This window comes from Hippoglossus hippoglossus, chromosome 15 (genome assembly GCF_009819705.1).
Source record: "Hippoglossus hippoglossus isolate fHipHip1 chromosome 15, fHipHip1.pri, whole genome shotgun sequence".
NCBI lineage: Eukaryota > Metazoa > Chordata > Actinopteri > Pleuronectiformes > Pleuronectidae > Hippoglossus > Hippoglossus hippoglossus.
Genome location: NC_047165.1, coordinates 15,058,467 through 15,076,705, shown reverse-complemented (window position 1 = coordinate 15,076,705; position 18,239 = coordinate 15,058,467). Strand labels below are relative to the sequence as shown.

The 18,239-nt window shown below is 43.1% G+C and overlaps 2 protein-coding genes across 2 annotated transcripts; one reads left to right on the top strand and one right to left on the bottom strand.

The window, feature by feature from the left end:
* The first annotated feature begins 857 nt into the window (after positions 1–857).
* On the top strand, positions 858–8,598 carry LOC117775483 (zinc finger CCCH domain-containing protein 6). Its single transcript, XM_034608678.1, has 12 exons — positions 858–1,312; positions 3,702–3,909; positions 3,990–4,112; positions 4,191–4,422; positions 4,505–4,641; positions 4,916–5,044; positions 5,154–5,268; positions 5,383–5,492; positions 5,569–5,798; positions 5,888–6,282; positions 6,743–6,913; positions 7,070–8,598. Exons 1-12 carry the CDS (start codon positions 1,227–1,229, stop codon positions 8,596–8,598), a joined length of 3,465 nt encoding a protein of 1,154 aa, XP_034464569.1. The 5' UTR covers positions 858–1,226.
* Positions 8,599–10,012: 1,414 nt separating this feature from the next.
* Positions 10,013–17,212, bottom strand: LOC117775617 (catenin alpha-3). The gene is made up of 6 exons (XM_034608945.1): positions 17,019–17,212; positions 16,675–16,858; positions 11,903–12,079; positions 11,647–11,819; positions 10,491–10,608; positions 10,013–10,353 (listed from the first exon to the last, which is right to left on the bottom strand). The coding sequence occupies exons 1-6, from the start codon at positions 17,210–17,212 to the stop codon at positions 10,150–10,152; spliced, it is 1,050 nt and encodes a 349-aa protein (XP_034464836.1). The 3' UTR covers positions 10,013–10,149.
* Positions 17,213–18,239: the final 1,027 nt, after the last annotated feature.

Below are 18,239 nucleotides of genomic sequence, written 5' to 3'. Positions count from 1 at the left end.
CAAACAAACACACATGAGTTTACACAACTACGAGCCTGTCTCCAAACACACCTTTTCTCTAATTTGATTTCTGTAGCAATTATACTTTACGCATATTCAAAAGCAAGTACGTACTTAATTATTTTTACTCAAGAAGAAAAGTGGTACTTTTTCTTTTACTCGGATAAATTTGTGTCTATTTATTTGTATGTAAAATGTTTGAGTACCTACTCGACCACTGGCAGCAGTCAGGGTGGAGCACAGTCATATTATACTCCACATGTGCCTCTTATTGTGAAAACTCATCTATTTATATATATATATATATATATATATATATATATTTACAAATTTGACACTACACTCTACAAATATTTTTTGTATCCATGGAATAATGTTTCTATTCTCTGTATTTCTATCTCGTTTTATTTTCTATGCTGTTGCATATTGTAAACCTTCACATGTTCTCTTGTCTTCCTCATTTTGACTTCCTGCTGCTGTAACAAGTGAACTTCTCCTGTTGGTGCATGTGAGCGTGTTATTGTTGTTGTTGTTTGCGTGTGTGTGTGTGTGTGCGTGAGGTGGGCGTCACCTGACTTAGTTGTGCGTGAGAGTAAATAAAAACGTAGCTATAAGTAAAGCGATGATCTTTAATAACAACACATAACCGCGCAGTAATACACGCACAGAGGTGAATAACATTATTAACGCGGGAGCGAGCGTCACGTACGCTTCCTTGTTGCAGATGTTGAAAGTTACTGACGTCGCTTTGAACCAATGACAATTGCGGCTGTCTCCACCCCCTCCCCCTCCGAGCCGCGTCTGACCAATCAGCGACGAGGACTCGCTGTGTCCAAGTTAGATAGATCCGCATCGGACTATAAAAAACACGGAGGAATACACGCGCGAGGAAATGTGCCGCAGAACTCAGAAGCCATTTTGAAATAATGATGGCGTCCCTGTTGAGAAAAGCCGTGAGGATGCAGAGAACCAACGAGCAGGGCCACACTCCTGTCTGTGCCTCCTCTATCCCTCCATCATGGCAGCTGTCTACCGACGGGACATTAGCCGAGCGGCGCTGCTCGCTGAGTTAAAACGTCATTGACATGAGAGAGGACGGTGTCCGTTCACTGTCTCTGTTGGAGACGTGTAACACCGTGAGTTTTTCTCCAGTCTGACATCTTCCAGCATCTCTCACAGTCTCCCTCTCTGTCACCGGAGCGAGGGGGAGGCAGATCCGCTGTCCAATGGCCTGTGTGAGCCTTGTCTCCAGTCCCCCAGCCCCTGTCCTTGACAAAAACATGACAGACTCTGAGCTTGCAGGGGATGAAAGGTCGAGTAACCTTCTTGTGCAATTGTTCAATTACGCTCATCTGTGCGTTTCAGTGCTGTGGCTCTACGTGCTTGTGCTGCCTGTTTTCTTCTCTTATTCAGTGACTGCAGGGTTCAGAGACATTTTCTCCCCCACCAGAAAGACCAAAACCTTCATCTTTGCATGCCTCTTTGGTGCAGTTTAAACGATCTTGTCCAAAACATCCTTGGTTGTTCCCCCCCCCCCCATCACCGTGTCGACAGTCATGATCATTCGCAGACCTCATCTTCTGTGTTGTTTGTGTGATCGTGGGCGTCATCGTTGCCATCTGCAGGAAACTGTGCAAAAATGATGGAGGTGCCACGCCCATCCTCGCATTGTCAACCCCCCCTCCCCCATTCCCTAGCGGACACACGGCGGTACTGCTGAGACAGGGGTCATGCAAGGTTGAGATTATGTAGCCTTCCTCTGGTTGGGTTCAGGACCGTGCGTGCTTGTGACTAGTCTGTAATCCTGTAACAGGACTTTACAAGCTTTACGGCTACACTAGTTGTTTTCATTGTCTTCAACTGAAGAAGAAGAATCGGAGGGGTGTTGAGACGAGTGTTACTGTTTTCTTCTTTTCACCGTTCATTTCCGGGCAAAGAGACATTTCCACGGTTTTCTCCCCCCTTTTCAAAAAGAGAAAACAATCTTTGCATGGCTCTTTGGTGCATTCTAAATAATACTGTCCAAATAGGCTGGATTTCCTATCACCATGTCGACATTCACAATCATTTCCATGTAAGACGGCAGAGTTCATTTTATGTGGTTTTTGGGTGATTGTGGGCATCTGCAGGAAACTGTGTAAATGTGCCTAGTGGCCACACAGCGGTACTGCTGGGACAGGGGTCATGCAGGGTTGAGGTCATGCACCTCTGGCTGGGTTTAGGGCCGTGTGCCTCACAGGGAAGTCCAAGAACAAGACTACATCAGGTGGAGCACTGACTTTACCAAAGAGATAGAATCAGGTGGTTTAGTGTTGGTCTTGGGGAACAAAACGGTTGATGGTTTATTTGACATGCCTCATCCTGGACACCTGTTACTCTCAGAGATTTAGACCTGTGATTTATGTCCTTAAATTGGGCAAGAAACGTCATGTAGAGTTTCAACAGGGCCTTCAGGAGTTCTTCCTCTCCACAGTCACCAAAGTGCCTGCTCATTGTGGGAACTGTTGGGTTTCTCTATAAACATTTTTTAAGTTGTTGACCTTTAATGTAAAGTGCCTTGAGATAATGTATATTATGATTTGGCGCTATACAAATACAATTGAATTGAATTCAGGCAAGGAGTTTGTACAGGGTAGTTTTATGCCATATTTCCTTTATTATCAAATGGTTTAAGTTGGCAGCTGTTTCAAGGACTGTGCTGCTTGAACTGGACTTAAAGTGAAGAAGTGTAGTTACAGTGTCGTGGTTGCTGGGGCTGGTGAAGTGCCAGGTTGAAGCCTGAGCTGCACCAGTGTCCGAGGACAGATCAGCGGGTGGACATACTTTTCCTATTTCATAGGGATTTAGTTTAACTTTTCCTGCCCGCTCTGTATTTTTCAAGCAGCTGACGTTACATGTTATGAAAACAATACCACTATCATACTTTGATCGGAAATTGTACTTTAAACACACTCTTCAGGATATACTCTTACACGACTTAATCTGTATTGGCCATCTGCTATAACACAGTGTGAGTTCATTTCAATTTTATATATTTCAATCAGATTGATGTTAAATTTGGCCCAAGTGAATTTGTTTCTCTGGTACCTGCCAAGCTTTATTGTTCGAGCCAACTAACTTTATACAATTTAGCCTGAAATGGGAAAACTTATAAAAAAAAAAAGTAGTGGCCAGACCGTTTTCCTCCATGATGTTTCTTAAATGCAGCTTTGGGTTGATTGTAGATCAATAATTGGAAATTGTGTTTTTTAAACATTTGGTATCAAAAAAAGTATGGCTACATGGGCTGAAATCCTATTTAACTAGTTTCTGACAGCAGGTTGGTTTTGTGTAAAAGGCAAATAACCCTGCTCAGTGAAATAAGAGGTTTTTATTGATGGTTTTCAACCTGAGGTAGAATTTAATTTAGTTTTCACAAAATAACTGTACACTGGAAATAAAGACTGCCTTGAATTATTAATATGATGGTTTTAGTTCAGGAAAGGCTTAGGGCGTTTTTCAAACTGTCTGGCATGATGTTTGGTTCTTTGTTCCAACTGAAGGGAAAATACATCACGATTTTTTATTTCTTATCAATTTATTACAGCGGTCTCATCTGTTTTGCTCATGTAAAAAACATTTTAATAACGTCTGAGGCTAAAAAAATACAGCGTATAAATCCCTATCGCTGGACTCATTGTACTGACCTGTTTTCTTTCTAGAGAGGATGGGGAACTAGAAGATGGAGAAATAGATGATGAAGGGATTGGGATTGAAGAAGAAAACAAAGAGGCTACAGAGGTGAACGAAGATAAAGAAAAAGAGCGAGTTAAAGAAAAAGAAGAAAAGACACACAGGCACTCCAGGAAAAGATACAAAAAGACCAAAGAGAAGAGGAGGTCGAAGAGGAGGAGACGTGACCGACAGAAAGTACGATTCCATTATACTTGTTGTAACACATGAATATGAATTAAATGAAAATTCACTGTGATGTTGTGCCCTCTCCTCAGCACCACTCCCCCTCCAGCAGCTCCAGCTCCGACAGTTATGACTCCGACTACGACCGACCAGAAAGGCCTAAAAGCAGGAAGAGCCAGGGATCTAACCGCGAGCCTGACTGCCTGCCCTCTCAGGTGACTTCAGCTCCACAGGCCTGCTGACACTTCATATTCATATGAGCGTTATTGTGTGACATTTCTTCTCTTTTCCAGCATGGACGGGACTCAAAAGGAAGCCACGGCAACTCGCAGAAGTCCCCGCCACACAAGAGCAGTGATTTTGACAAGTACAGTGACTACAGTGATGAATATGATGAAGAGGAGGGCGATTACGACGACGGCATGTCCGAGTATCAGCAGTCCAAAGATTCCCCAAGTCAGGGAAGGGGGCGCTATGCTAAAGACCAGATGAGGAGAGGAGGCATGAGGGGGATGAAACAACAGTGTATGGAGGCTTTTTCCTTTGTCATAGCTCATACAGTCACTCATTTGACTGATGATCACTTACTTCACACTGTTATTTTCAGTTGGGCAGAGGGGAAGAGGCAGAGGGAGCGGACCAGGCAGAGGACGTGGGATGCTCAACAAGAATAAGAAGCTGAAGGGAAAACCCTGGGGCGGACGTGGGCGAGGTCGAGGATGCGATCCGGGAATGGAAGAAATGGTAAATATGCCTCTGAAAACTAAACCAGATGTGTATTATATCTCTAATTGTGGTGAATGGATTGCACTTACATAGTGTTTTCTACGGTACATGTGGAGAATCAAGCTAAAGTCCTTTTTTTAGTGTCTGCATCTCAATGTAATATGCATTTTGTTGAAAACAGTCAAAATTCAGAAAGCTTTTGTTTGACTGTAGATATTAAATAATTTCTACTATTAAGTAGAGTTATTAGAAAAAATTATTGACTAATCCTTTTGTTTCTTTTGTGTCGCAGGAAGGAAAAAATTGTTCTGGTTTTCAAAAGAAACGACCAATAATGAGCAAGGAGTTCATCAGTCAGCACACAGTCGAACACAATGGTCGATACATCTGCAAGTATTTCCTGGAGGGCCGATGCATCAAGGTACAGTAGAACTAATGTTTGCAAGTAGTAAGCAGATTTACAGCAAAATATCTGGAAAAGATTACAACTCTTTTAATTGAAAGATAAAAATCCTTTTGTCTTTATCCAGGGGGAACAGTGCAAGTTTGAACACGAGCTCGTCGTGCCAGATAAGAAAAAGGAACTGTGTAAATTTTACCTCCAAGGATACTGCAGCAAAGGAGATAACTGCATTTACATGCACAATATCCTTCACTACTGACAACACGGGTTTTTAATTACATTTGTATGTGTTGCACAATTAACAGAGATCTCATTACAACTTTTAATTAGTCGTGTTCCTTAACCAGTGTTTGCACATGAATACCCGTGCAAGTTCTTTCACACAGGAGCCAAATGTTATCAAGGCGACAACTGCAAATTCTCCCACGAGGAGCTGAATGATGTGACCCAGGAGTTGCTTGATAAGGTTGGTATTTTATTTTTTATTTTTTTTTACTCTGGTTAACATCTATCTTATATCTGCTTTCTGACTTATTCATCAGATAATTAACACTGAAGAGGAGAATGCCCGTGAGGACGAACTGGAGCTGGAGGATCTGAGAAAGCAGGGTATCGCCCCGCTTCCAAAGCCTCCTCCTGGGGTGGGGTTGCTGCCCACTCCTGGTCAGAGCAGTCCCACAGATGGAGCCTCCGGCCAAGCTGGGAAGAAGATCCCCTCCCTGTTTGAAATCAATGTCCAACCTACTGTCGACTTGGTGCAAAAAATTGTCAGGTAACTAAAATAATCTGTAATTTATAATCTGTAAACTATACAGTGCTTGGATCTTATCCTCAACCTAATTTGGAACTTTTATTTTTCAGTGGATCAAACTACTCCCAGAATCAAGAAGATGGCACCAATCCGTTTAGTGGTGGCTCAGAGGACACGCAGAGTGGAGATATGGGGCCTTCGGGTTCCACTGCTCCTTCTATTCCTCCCCCTGGTTCACCTGGTGCCATGGGTCACCCCACGGGACCTCCATTGCCACAGAGCCCGCCAGGTCAGCACCCTCCCCCCGGATTTCCTTTTCAACCGCCACCCTTCCACGGAAACCGACCTAATATCAATCCTCAGATGAATATGCAGAGGCCTCCGTTCCCTCCGATACCAGATCTACAGATGCTGCAAAATCACTTCCCATTTCCATCGATGGGTCAGAACCCAGTAGACCTCTTTGGCAGCTTCCTCCAGAACCAGGCCATGGGTCAACAAGGAGGTCAGTGTTATACGTCTTTTTATATAAAGTGGATATATTGACACAGTTTGCCTGTTATTTTTTCCCTGGTGAGTCATGTTCGACGTCACAAACTTGTCGGAAGCGATCATGACCAATGTTTCAGAAACCTTGCTGCCTTCCCTGTGTTGCGTCTTGTATAATACAAAGAAACAAATTGCTGTTGCACGTTGTTCCCAATGCTTAGAAGTTCAATGTGCATCATAATGCCACACAGAAAAAGGTGCAGCATGTAGACTGCCAAAATAAAGAAGACATTGTTTTTTACTTCAGAGTCATTTGACCTGGAAGTATCCATTCCGATTGCAAACAAAACCCAGATGTTAGTGGGTGTTAGTGTTTTTTTTTGACCAGTTAAATATGGTAAAAAAAATTGTCTAAGACGTAAATTTGCTTGTTAACTATCACTGAAATTACAAAGAATTCTTTTTTTTCAACACAGTAGACCCTGGTCTGGCCTTCATTAAGAACCTCCAGCAACAGATTGGTGCAGAGTCCCAGTTGCAGTCTTTACCACCAGCAGTGCAGAAAGCCATCTTTTTACACCTGACACAGCAACAGGGGAATGACCCACAGAGAGCAGAGGTTCAGGACGATAACAACACAAACAGAGGTAAGCGCCTGTGTGCAAAAAAAAAAGGATAGAATAAAACCTAAAAAAACAACTTAGAAATAAGTCAGACGACCTGTGAAAAATATCCAAATACCTCATAATAATTTACAAAAGTGAACTGAAAGAAACATTTAAATATGATGTCTATCTTCGCAGATGAAACTACAAACTGGTACTCGAGCGATGAGGAGGATGGGAGCTGTCTTGCTGCCATCCTTAAATCTCTGAAAAAGCAGAGTGAGATGCAGCAGTCTCAGTCCAAGCTTCCCCAGGCTGCGGTCCCGGTACCGGGCGACCCTCGGCTTGTAAAAGAGAGGGCCCCACCCTGTGACCCGCGTGTGAAGACGGACCCTCGACAGCGACCTCCCGATGTGAAAAAGGAGTCGGATGGAGCTGCAGATGCCCGGCTCTCCAGAGACCCCAGGAAGATAAGGCCAGTGGAGAAAAGTCCCTATCGCCAGCAGAGCAACCTTGTTCCTCAGAAGCCTCCTACAGGAGAGGAGGATGACGAGGGAGAGAGGGAGCTCAGGGACAGAGCTGTTCTCATCCCTCTTGAAGCTGGCCCGAGCGTGGTGCTGCGGGACCCTCGTTGCCAGTTAAAGCAGTTTAGCCACATCCGGGTGGACATTCTTCTCCAGCGGCCGGCCTTCGCTCAGACCGTGGTGTGGGCCCCTGAGGATCTCATCCCGTCCCTGATCCCCAAACAGGAGCACTCCATCAACCTCCCTCTGCCACCCCTCATCGCTGACGCTCAGATGAACCGAACCAAAATGCCCGACCATCCCCCAGTATCCAGCCCTCCGCTTTCTGACCCCAGGCTGATAGCTGCACGTTTGAAGGAACGTATGAACCGCTTGCCCTCTGGATCTTTAGAGTCTCGATTCCCCACAGAGAGACCCATTGACCCACGCCAGCAAAAGAGTCTAGACCCCAGACTCAAGCGTACAAGAAGTCTGGACTCCAAGCTGCTTGTTCAGAAAGAGCCCTCCTCTGTGGGAGGGGGTGTGGACCCAAGGCTACAAAAAGCCAACTCCTCTCCTCAAGCCGCTCGAGCCAAGCCAGAGCCAGAGAAGCTGCCGCCATACGCACCTCGTCTGGCATCCAGTGGTGGAGGGTTGGAGAGTCCGACCACAATCCTTGGGGGCATCAGCCTGTATGATCCTCGTGCTCAAACAGAGCAGGCCCAGAAGGAACAGGCAGAGCCTCCTAAAAAAGCAGGGATTCTGAAACATCCTGCTAAGAGAGACAATACTGTGCCTCAGTCACTCTCACCGACCCAACACAGCGGCTCTTTTGAAGAGGTCAAAAGCACAGACACTGCCTCAGATCCGCCTCCGCCCTCCCCTTCTCCTGCAGTGGCTCCTGCCTCACCTGTCAAACCCCCTGCGGTTCATAATCTCCCCATCCAGGCTCTTGCCGGATTGATCCGACCCCAGTACACTGACCCCAGGCAGACCAAGCAAGCAGCACAGGGCACTACTGGAGCACAAGAAGAGGCAGAGCTGAAGGAGGAGAAAGTGGAGGAGGAAAAGGAGCAGCCGAACAAAGATCAGCAGCAGGACGAGGAGGTAGCGGCTTTGAAGGAGGAACAGAAACCGCAGGATCCAGAGGGGGAAGCAGACGACAGGACACTTAAAGATGTCTTCAAGACCTTCGACCCCACTGCTTCTCCTTTCTGTCAGTGAGGACTTTGGAGAAATGGAAAAGCTGCGTGAAATTTGTACATTGAGGAGACATGTCTATTAATCTTTATTTAGCTTTACATGAATCTATTTATGTCTGTATATGAATGATGCTGTATAGAATCACATATTGTCTCGTGCACTACATGTTTGTCAGTACGGAGATGGTGATAGATATGTGCACAGACACTGTATAGTTCCTTTGAACATAATCACATTAATGCTGCGTGTTTTTGAAAGTGTTTTTATCATTCTGAATATTCTTGTTTGTTCTAAACAGTCAGAAAAAAAAGAATAATTTGAAGTTGTAAAGTTTCCACGGGACTGATCCATATGTTGGTTACTAAGCGTTGGGTTATTCTAGGCATTAAACCCTGTAGATTCATTCTCTACATGCAGAGGTAACGAGAGTAATCGACTGAACAAAGGTGTTTTTGTAATTACTTATTTATCTCAAGACACTTTTATATTATGATGTATTCATGTTTATGTTCACATTGTTCGAGAAGGGATTTTTCACGATAAACGAGGATTGTGATAAAGCTTGGGCCCCAGTTGCTTTTCACCGCTCCCTTTTTACAGTTTTTCCCTTTTCTCTATAATGACGCTATCGTGCAGAGTTTTTGTGCAATGCCTTGTGCAATATGTTTTGTTCAGACTGCTTAGCTGAGAAGAAATGTGTAATTTTCCACAACATTGACGTTTTGAAGTTTTGTACATTGTTGGTACTATTGTCATTTTAAATGGCCTGAATGCTTTGAGGACATTACTGTTGCGGTCTTTTCTGACTTGCTGGTAATGACAGTTAATGGAAGAATTAATATTGGATACCGAATTTGATTTGTCATTGTCATTCCTCAAAATGCTCACTGCTGACAAGCTTGTAAGTCGCTTGTGTCCTTAACTTCAAACAACCAGATAATCAGAAAAAGACGTCAGCAAAGAAAGAAAAGTACTATCCTGGTGAAATTGTATTGTGTGTATGTGTTTAATGTGTTGAAAGTTCTGGCTATTTTGGATCTTATTTGAGTTAATGTTATCACATGGGGTATTGTGTGTTACAGAGGTCGATTGTTGTAGACCTATGGTGGCATATCAATTGGAAGATTGTTTTTGATCTACAGTTGTGTTTTTAGTTCGACTGAAACTAAGCTATTTACTTTTTTTAATCGTTTTCATACTTCACAATGTAAATGCCTATTTTGTATCACTTATACAGTGTGGTTTTTTTTGGGAGTGTTTTAATGAATAATGTTATATTTTTGTTCCTGTCAGTATGGTGGTTATAATAATACTTTCAGATATTGTAACAACACACATGCCCGTCACATTTCAGTGATTTTATTATCATTATCTTAAATAAAGACATAAAACATCATCAATTTTGTTTGCAGATTAAGTTGAAATGTTTAATTTTAGTTTGCTTTTCCAAATATTATAACGTATAATTTTCAATACAATATTAGAGCATGGCATTCTGTGGAAATGCTGCAAGGGTTTAGTAGTCAAATCAAAAATTTGATCAGTCCAAGTATGTTTTTCTGGAGACCGGCACTACTTTTTGAAGCCATCTTGCACATTAACTGGCGGGGCAAGACTGGGTGCTACAGGGTGCGATGAGGTCTTCCTCAAACCCAGCTCATCAGTCTTTGGGTTCGAGGTCTGCTGAGCTCGATGGATCTCCAGATTCCTCTTCCACTGGAAACACAGAGCTGTAGCCTCAGCGCCGTCCGAGTCTGGCTCGGGCTGCTTCAAACCCTGGAATAAGAGAGTAACTGTACAGTTTTGCCAGCTCAGGGTACGAGTCACAGGGCATCACATAAATAATGTGGGCTGAATCACAGACAGGTGCTCATTACGGTTTTGTCAGTGTATGTCTGTGCTGCTAAATTTACTATGATGCAGGCTGTCTCAGCAGCATGGACCCCACGCAGCACCGTCTGGAGGAGATTCTGTGCGTTCTTCACCAGGATCTCATCAGAAGATTTGCACCCGGGTGTTACAGCATTGACACTAAAACATGAGGATATTCATCACATTTCTTTGTTATCACTTTAGCCAAGGAGCATTTTACACAAAACATTGTCTGGAATGAAACCATTACATTTTAGCGAAGATTCAGGATTGTTCCCACTTTCTTTAAAGGGATAGTGTCAGGGTTTAATGAGCAGGTGGACCCAAAAATGCAGGAGCGAGATGTGTCCTTTAATTAAGGCTAAAGTTCTTAAAAAACAAAATCCACAAACATCACTGAAAACTAGGAAATGACTCAAAAAGGCTAAACTGAAAAAACATGGAAAACACTGGGGAACAAGAACAAATCAAGCAAAGGATCTAAGGGTGAATGACGTGAACGGTCAAGATGTAAGACGGCAAACTGCAGCACAGAGACTTATATACACAGGGGAGGCAGGGTTAATTGGACACAGGTGAAACACATGAGGAACAGATGCAGACAACGACAGGAAGTCAAGTAGAAAACTCACGAGGAGCAAAACTTTAAAAAAAAGACAGGAAAGACAGAACCCAGAAAGAAAGAAATGAACACAAACCTAAACACAAGGAGACACAGGAAAAGTCCATAATCCGAAACAATTGAATTCAATGGCGACTTACACTTCAGACGTAATAAAACAACAGAAGAAACATAACATGCCATCCCAAACATATCCATACTGCTTGTGTGGTATCACCAAAGTGTCCATTCATGTTCAACTCAAAACAAGGTCATTTACATCGTGTTTTAAGCCTAAATGTCATCTGATATCAACCTACGAGGTGCATTCACGGACGCTTTTTCGGTGAACTATCCCTTTAACATTGTTATATAGGCTGTTTTTCAATATTTTCATCATTTTCATGGATCCTGATGAAAAAAAATCTGACATATTAAGTTAACTGATGTCTATCAGTGTGTGAAATTTGGTGCTGCTTGATTAAATTTAAGGAGACTGTTGGGCCTTGGCAGACATATGCGCTCTACTTTGTGCCATTCCGGTAATATTTTCTAACTTTGTTTTCAGTGTGACTTTTGTGTTAAACGTTTCTGACCTGGAGATGATGTTGAGCTGGTTGGTGATGGTGAGAATCTGCTCAACAATGAGTGACAGCTCGACTGTGCACTGTTTATCCAAGCAATGGTTGGCAATGACTCTGATGAATTGAGTCAGGGATTGGCAGTTTGAGATCACATCTTTGGCTGCAGTGACAAATCCCTCTTTATTCTGAAAAGAGAAATCATTGCATAAAACTGTGTCTCTTCACATATCAAGGCAAAACTGAAAAAGTGACCTCTGATGGCTCTTACTGGTATTGGGCCTCTCTGCTTCAAGTACTGAGTCATGTAGCATATTGTGTCGGCCATCTTCCTGGTCACCTGGACGATTCTGTTGTCCTTGGGATCCCAGCTGTTACTTTCTTGTTTTAGAAACAGGGAGGTGTAGGTCAGTGAAGAGGCTTTGAATGCACCAAACCCGGCACCGTCCTTGTAGAGAAAAATATGGACTTGATTTATTGTGGCATAAAGGAATCTGTAAAATATTGTCAATCATTAGATACCTACAAATTTGTCCATATATCCAGGTTCATATTTGGCCACAGCTGCCACGTTTCTATTTATTTCTGGAGCATCCACGTGTTTTGTGTTGCCTTTCAGCCAGGATGCCGTTGCCTTGTCAGAGGAAACCTCTACTTCTTTGACTTTAGATGGAATTGCAGCCAACACGTCTTCAGGTGTTCTGCCCTGTAGACCAGTCCCGATGTGATCTTTGGCATCTTGGTGAACCCTATCCTGCTTCCTGATCTCCTCCACCACATAGTGAGCCTTCGCTGACCAGCACTGTATCTGCACTTCCAAACTGAGTGTGTCACAAATGTATTGAGTCTCTACCACGAGCCTTGCCCTGCTGATCACATCAGAAACCTGAAAGGACAAGTGGTCGTTGATAGACCTCAGATTTGAACGGGTGCGTGGGTCCTGGATGTAGTTTAAGCAGTCCTCCACTTTTTTAGTCGCAGCCTTTACATTTTCTAAAAGTTCTTCTGACGCGATTTCAAATCTTTGCCCTGTATCTTCTACGTCATTCTCCCTGTAGTGTTTCGCTGCAAAATAAGCAATGCTGACAATATTTTGTAGTGCAGCATCATAATCCCTATTTGCTTTGCTTAAATGACCACAAAGGACTCTAATTTTAATCAAAAGATGTCTCTTAAGGAATTCAGATTTTGCAAGTTGCATCACTCTTGGCATGAAGTCAAGCTCATCTGCAGCTTCAACGTAGGCCTCACTCAGCGTTTTCAGTTCATCCTGGTGGCCTGTTAACTGTTTTGATTTGAAAGCACTTCTACAATTTAGGCTGGTGATCCGTGCGGCCTCCTGGATACGAAGTGAGCTTTCCGACAACGCTGACAGCTGTTTCTGAGGGCTCAGCTGATTAATTGCTGCTGATGTTCCCAAAATCCTATCGAGAGAATTTAGCAAAATCTGAATGGAGAGACCCCAGAGGATACAGAGTCCCTCCAGCTGATCTACCTGTCCATCCATGGAGGCGGAGAACTCGACCAGATACCTTGTGTTGTTCTGGGCTTTGTTGAGCTTGTTGTGTAAAACACTGAATGTCTCTTGGCCGTCACTGTGCGAGGTTAAATCCGAAGATGTCAACAGCTGGACAACGTCAGCACATAAATTCATCACTTCATTCAGTTGCTGTGTAGCAGTAGCTGCCCCTGTTGGCAGATTTCTTTGCAGCTCTGTGTAAACAGCTTGATGCCAGGATCCAGCTACTGGCAGTAAAACTTTCCTAATGTTGTTAATAAGGTCAGAAAACTGTGTGCTGTGTTTGTAGATGCTCTCTGTGCTCATTGCTGAGCTCATTGCCGTCTCTTGAGCCGTCTGGACGAGCAGCGGCGTCAGCGAAACCAGCTCTGCTCGGAAACCTTCCAACGTTTGACAATCAACCGCATCAACAATGGCCAGAGCTTCCTTTGCAGCTCTAGCGTAACAATTTGACACCTCAAGAACACCAGTGCAGGCGTGGTTGAGAACTGTCACATCTTTCTCTTTAGTCACAGTCACAACTTCATACAAGAGGGGCAAAAGGTCAAATTCTCTAGGCTTGTGGATCAGTTTGGGTACTTCGGAGACAGCTGGGCTCTTTAAATCATCAATGTCATTTTTATGAGGCAGTTCCGCTTCTATGGTTTCCTCATCTGACTGCTCCTTCTCATGCTCGGTATGGGAATCCTTCTCCATAACCTCCAAAATAGGAGAATGAGATCCTCTTATTATATGATCCAGGTTCAGTTCACAGGTGTCTTTTACTGGTAAATCTAACTGTGGGATTTCAGGCTGACGTGCCCCCTCTCGCAGTGGGCTCAGGAGATGTGGATGCTGCTGGCCATCCAGTCCCTCTCTCAGCACTTTAAAATGCTGAATGACTGCGGATACATTGTCTGAAAAGGTAGAATAAACCTCTACATTTAGACTGGTACCAAAAAGCATGTCCCTGATTGATTCAGCCACTTTGGTCTGAGTTGACTGAACCTGTTTCAGCAGGACCAGGAGGCCATTCCTGTAGATGGGGTTATCACTTGTGTCCAAGTGCCTCCTCACTGAGTGGATCACCAACTTCATGTGACAAATGAGGTTTGTCGCATTTTTATCAAACAGTCTGTAGCTCTGCTCTCTGTACGCTTCGTCACATCCATGTCGGTCATTGACCATCTCATTAATAGCAATAGTAGTGAACTCCCTCACATCCATTATATCACATATAGCATCCTGAAGCTGACTGGTCTCCTCCTCCCATTTCTGACAAACCTCATGAAGCTTTTGAACGGTTTGCATCGAATTATCCGCCAGCTCCAGTGAAAGAGGTGCAATCCGAGCTCTGACTCTTGAAAGGCACGCTCGTGAGTTCTCCACATTCTCCAAACTCTTCGCGTCAACGGCCACAGCTGAGATAAAATTTGCCACTTGTGCTATTCCATCAGTGGAGGTTATTAAATCCTCCACTAGTGGCTGAAAAAAGTTAAGATCCATCTTTGTAGAGGAATCTGCAGCAAGGATCTGTCTCATCGCACTTAATTGCTCCTCATGTGCTGAAGATGCTGTAAGAAATGTGTCCAAGACTTGATAGAGAATCGCACTCATCAAATCTTTGTCAAGCATTTGTATTTGTTGCACCAACCAAGTTGAGGAATTCTCAAGGCTCCGATCATCAAGATTCTCCGACGAATTAAAAATCCTTTTCATGTCAGACCAGAACTGCAGGATGTGACGGCAGTGACCGACCACTCTTTGTTGAAACTCTCTTCGAGAAGAGTTTGCCACAAGCATACAGTGAAACACAAAATCTCTTACCATGCTGTCCAAGCCACTGCTTCGGATTGAAGAGGGGGAGGAACTTGCCAGTATTTGCAGCAAACTGGTTTTCCTCCCTGTGTAATAGCCAACAGGACCCAGTGTTCCTATATGACATTCCCTGTTAAGGGTTATAATTATGTCACTCACTGTGCTCTGCACCTTGCCCAGAATGTACCTCTTGGCTTCCTGTGCCTGTTCACTTGCTGGGTGTTTGATGATTGTGCACATGGCCGTCTGCAGCATGGAGATGCACCTCTTTAGAGTCTCCAGTGAGTCAAGAAGCTGTTTGGTTTGTCTAGGATCCTTTAAGGAATGTGCTCTCTCTATTGTCAGACTGTTCAGGAGTAACAGGGCCTCAGAAAACACCTGGAAAGATCTGAGCAGAGACTTCATGTCTGAGGAAGAGCAGAGCTCCGAGAGGCACTCCAACACTCGATCAGCGGCGGCAACAACTCTCCTGACAGTCGCACCATCGTCCACTAACAGAACCTATGAGCAGAGAGATAGATGAGGTCAATATGTTGCTGCTGCTGGACAGTTTCTTATACTTTCTTATCAATGCGAGCAGCGTGAAACTGTGGATTGATCAACCATTGGTTGCAACTATCTCAACTTCTATTATATTGACATTCTGGGTCCCCGGAGGACAAAGACTTTTGGAAAACTCTTGGCAATACCTCTAACACCATGATGAGGTTGACATTTTTATCTTTAAGTGAACAGTTTTGACAATACTGTTTCATGGTTTGACATGCTACAGCACTGTCTTAGCCAGTGCTGTAGCCATGCAAGCCAGTCGATAGTATGGCCGATTGTTGTTTTGTTCATATTTCACGCATAATATCAGTGATCATTTATTCACTTAATGTGAAACCTAGACATTTAAACTAGCTTTATAATACATATAGAAATCCAGGAGAAGTCGATGTGTGAACACAGCAGGGGATCCCCCGCTGGACTCACCGCGAGTGGGGGGGTTGATAACGCTTTCTAATATGTGAGTCATAAAAAAAAAACATACAAAAAGAAAACAAATGTGAAAAAGTGGTGACACACATAGAAGGATTTGTTGCTGTTGTGAACCTTCTGTGCAGAAAACATCCTGCTGTGTTGTGCATGTATTAAATTCTCTGGATTTTACCCACATAAAATGTCTATACAGACAAACTCAAAAATCTTACACACTCTGGAAATACAGTGGGTTCCAAATAACATGCTTCCTCTCTACAAAGTGCAGTACAAGTGCATGATCGAGTGCTTAAACAGATCCACAAAGAATTTAGCGAGAAGAGGAAACTGTTTGATTTTGAAAATTAAGTTATAACAGCTTATGACAGTTTTAGGACAGTAGACTTGTGTCCTTTCTCCAGTTTACGAGGAATAGTTGATGTGATCCCTTTTCATAAATTATAGACAGTCTGTACACAGACCTGACAACACACATAACCATCAATCAGTAGCTAACATTTGGAAAACGTTTGCATTTCAAGAAACCTTGAAAGTGAGTAAAGCAGATGCAGCTGCTGAAGATTAATCTATTGGAAGCCATCATTGTTATTAATCAGTCACTGTCTGGTATTGGACAGGGCAGCCATTCCTGTCTGCATATCCCTGTTCATTTCAGGATAAATATATTGTTCCATATGGAATATTCGGTAAGACATTTGCAGATTTCTCCCTTTTTTCAACCAGGAGAAATAAAGGTCATACTATACTTTGACTACTCCCAGGAATACGTTCTGTGTAGCGGTGATGAGTTCCTCTCTGTGCTCAGCCAAACTGGGCTGGATGCTGAGTTTCTGTGCTGCCAGCAGCACATGCTCTCCAGACTCAGTGACTGACTCCAGCAGGGATGACATCTCCATCTGCAAAACTTCATCGTCTGTCTCACGTATTCGCCTGGAAGTAAAGAGCCAGGTGTTGGTCTGATAATATACACACACAAATCAGTCTCTTACGTAATTTAAATTAGATTATATGTCGTAAAGGAACTTTTACAATCTGTTGCACCTGCAGTGTTACACAGTAAATACCCCAGTAAATGTCCCCCTGTAAGTACCTGGAGGCCACTGCTGCCATGTTCTCAGTAGCTTTAGCCACAGCCTGTGCCGCCTCCTCCAGGTGGCTGAACTGCTCAGGCTCCTCCGCACTGTCACACAACAGCACCAAATGGCATAAATGACTCGCGATTGGTGCGACCACCTGCTCCACCGCTGTCGTCCTAATCAAGCCATGATCCAGTAAAGAGGACATAGTTAGCAGAGTGATACTCTCCGGTCAATGGAATGGGAGCAGCCCCACTTGTTTCCTTCTCCAGTCAGTGTGGTAGCTGTATTAATAATTCATTGTGCTTTACAGGGGAGCTTGGGCTTGATGACGGTGTTTCATAGCAACTGCTGTCACCTGACCAAGGAAATTTTGCATTCTCCTTGTTCTATTGTTATGTGTACAAATGTGGCACAGCTCTTCCCTACAAGTGTGTATCATGAGCTTCAACTAAGGGTTATTTTCATTATTATGAAATCAATCAACTTTTACCTTAATCATCAACTAACTGGTTACTCATTCAGGACAGTGGGATTAGAAAAAGTGGGACATCAAAGCTTTGACAGTAAATCTTTCTTAACGTGAAATGTTGCCTCAACTTGTAATTGAACCCTAAATTGTATTTGTGACATGAACTTCACAGTTTAGCAAGTGTTCAGGGAAAGTAGACTGAACAATGAATTGGGTCTTACCAAACATTCTATGTTCTATGAGTAAATGGGTCGGTTATTACAGATATGTAATAAAGATGCATTGTGTCTGATCACAAATCACAATCAGAAGGCACTATAACATGTTTATTTGACTTGGAAATCATGTTTCGAGAAATGTCCCCACTACTGCTTTAAATGAGACAAAATTATATTTGCCATAAGTTGATTGAAGCATTGTTGATGAACACGTTATTTAAAACAACACTGTTTATCTTAGTAAAGGATTGCCTAAAAAAGTTTGTAAGGAAAAAGGGGGTATTAGAGTTTAGTAATCAATTCCCAATTTGCGTTCAGAAAAGATGTTCCAAAAATTATTATATTAAATGTTATAATATATATATATATATTATATTGTTGTAGTTAGTGCTCAGTAATGTGACCCACTTTTACTAATTCCTAAAAGTATAAAACTCACTTATAGTAAAATTACAATGGTATGACAGTGACAATACTCATATTTGAGAAGGTAGAAGGTTTATAACGATGGTGCTGTTTTCCATGCTCTTGTTATTGTCTTTACA

Coding starts and splice junctions, on each gene's coding strand:
- LOC117775483 (XM_034608678.1), top strand. CDS start 1,227: ATGGCCTGTGTGAGCCTTGTCTCCAGTCCCCCAGCCCCTGTCCTTGAC. Junction 1,313..3,701: donor GAGCTTGCAGGGGATGAAAG/GTCGAGTAACCT, acceptor TTTTCTTTCTAG/AGAGGATGGGGAACTAGAAG. Junction 6,914..7,069: donor CGATAACAACACAAACAGAG/GTAAGCGCCTGT, acceptor CTATCTTCGCAG/ATGAAACTACAAACTGGTAC.
- LOC117775617 (XM_034608945.1), bottom strand. CDS start 17,212: ATGTCCTCTTTACTGGATCATGGCTTGATTAGGACGACAGCGGTGGAG. Junction 16,859..17,018: donor ATGGCAGCAGTGGCCTCCAG/GTACTTACAGGG, acceptor CTTTACTTCCAG/GCGAATACGTGAGACAGACG. Junction 10,354..10,490: donor CTGAGACAGCCTGCATCATA/GTAAATTTAGCA, acceptor CTCTTATTCCAG/GGTTTGAAGCAGCCCGAGCC.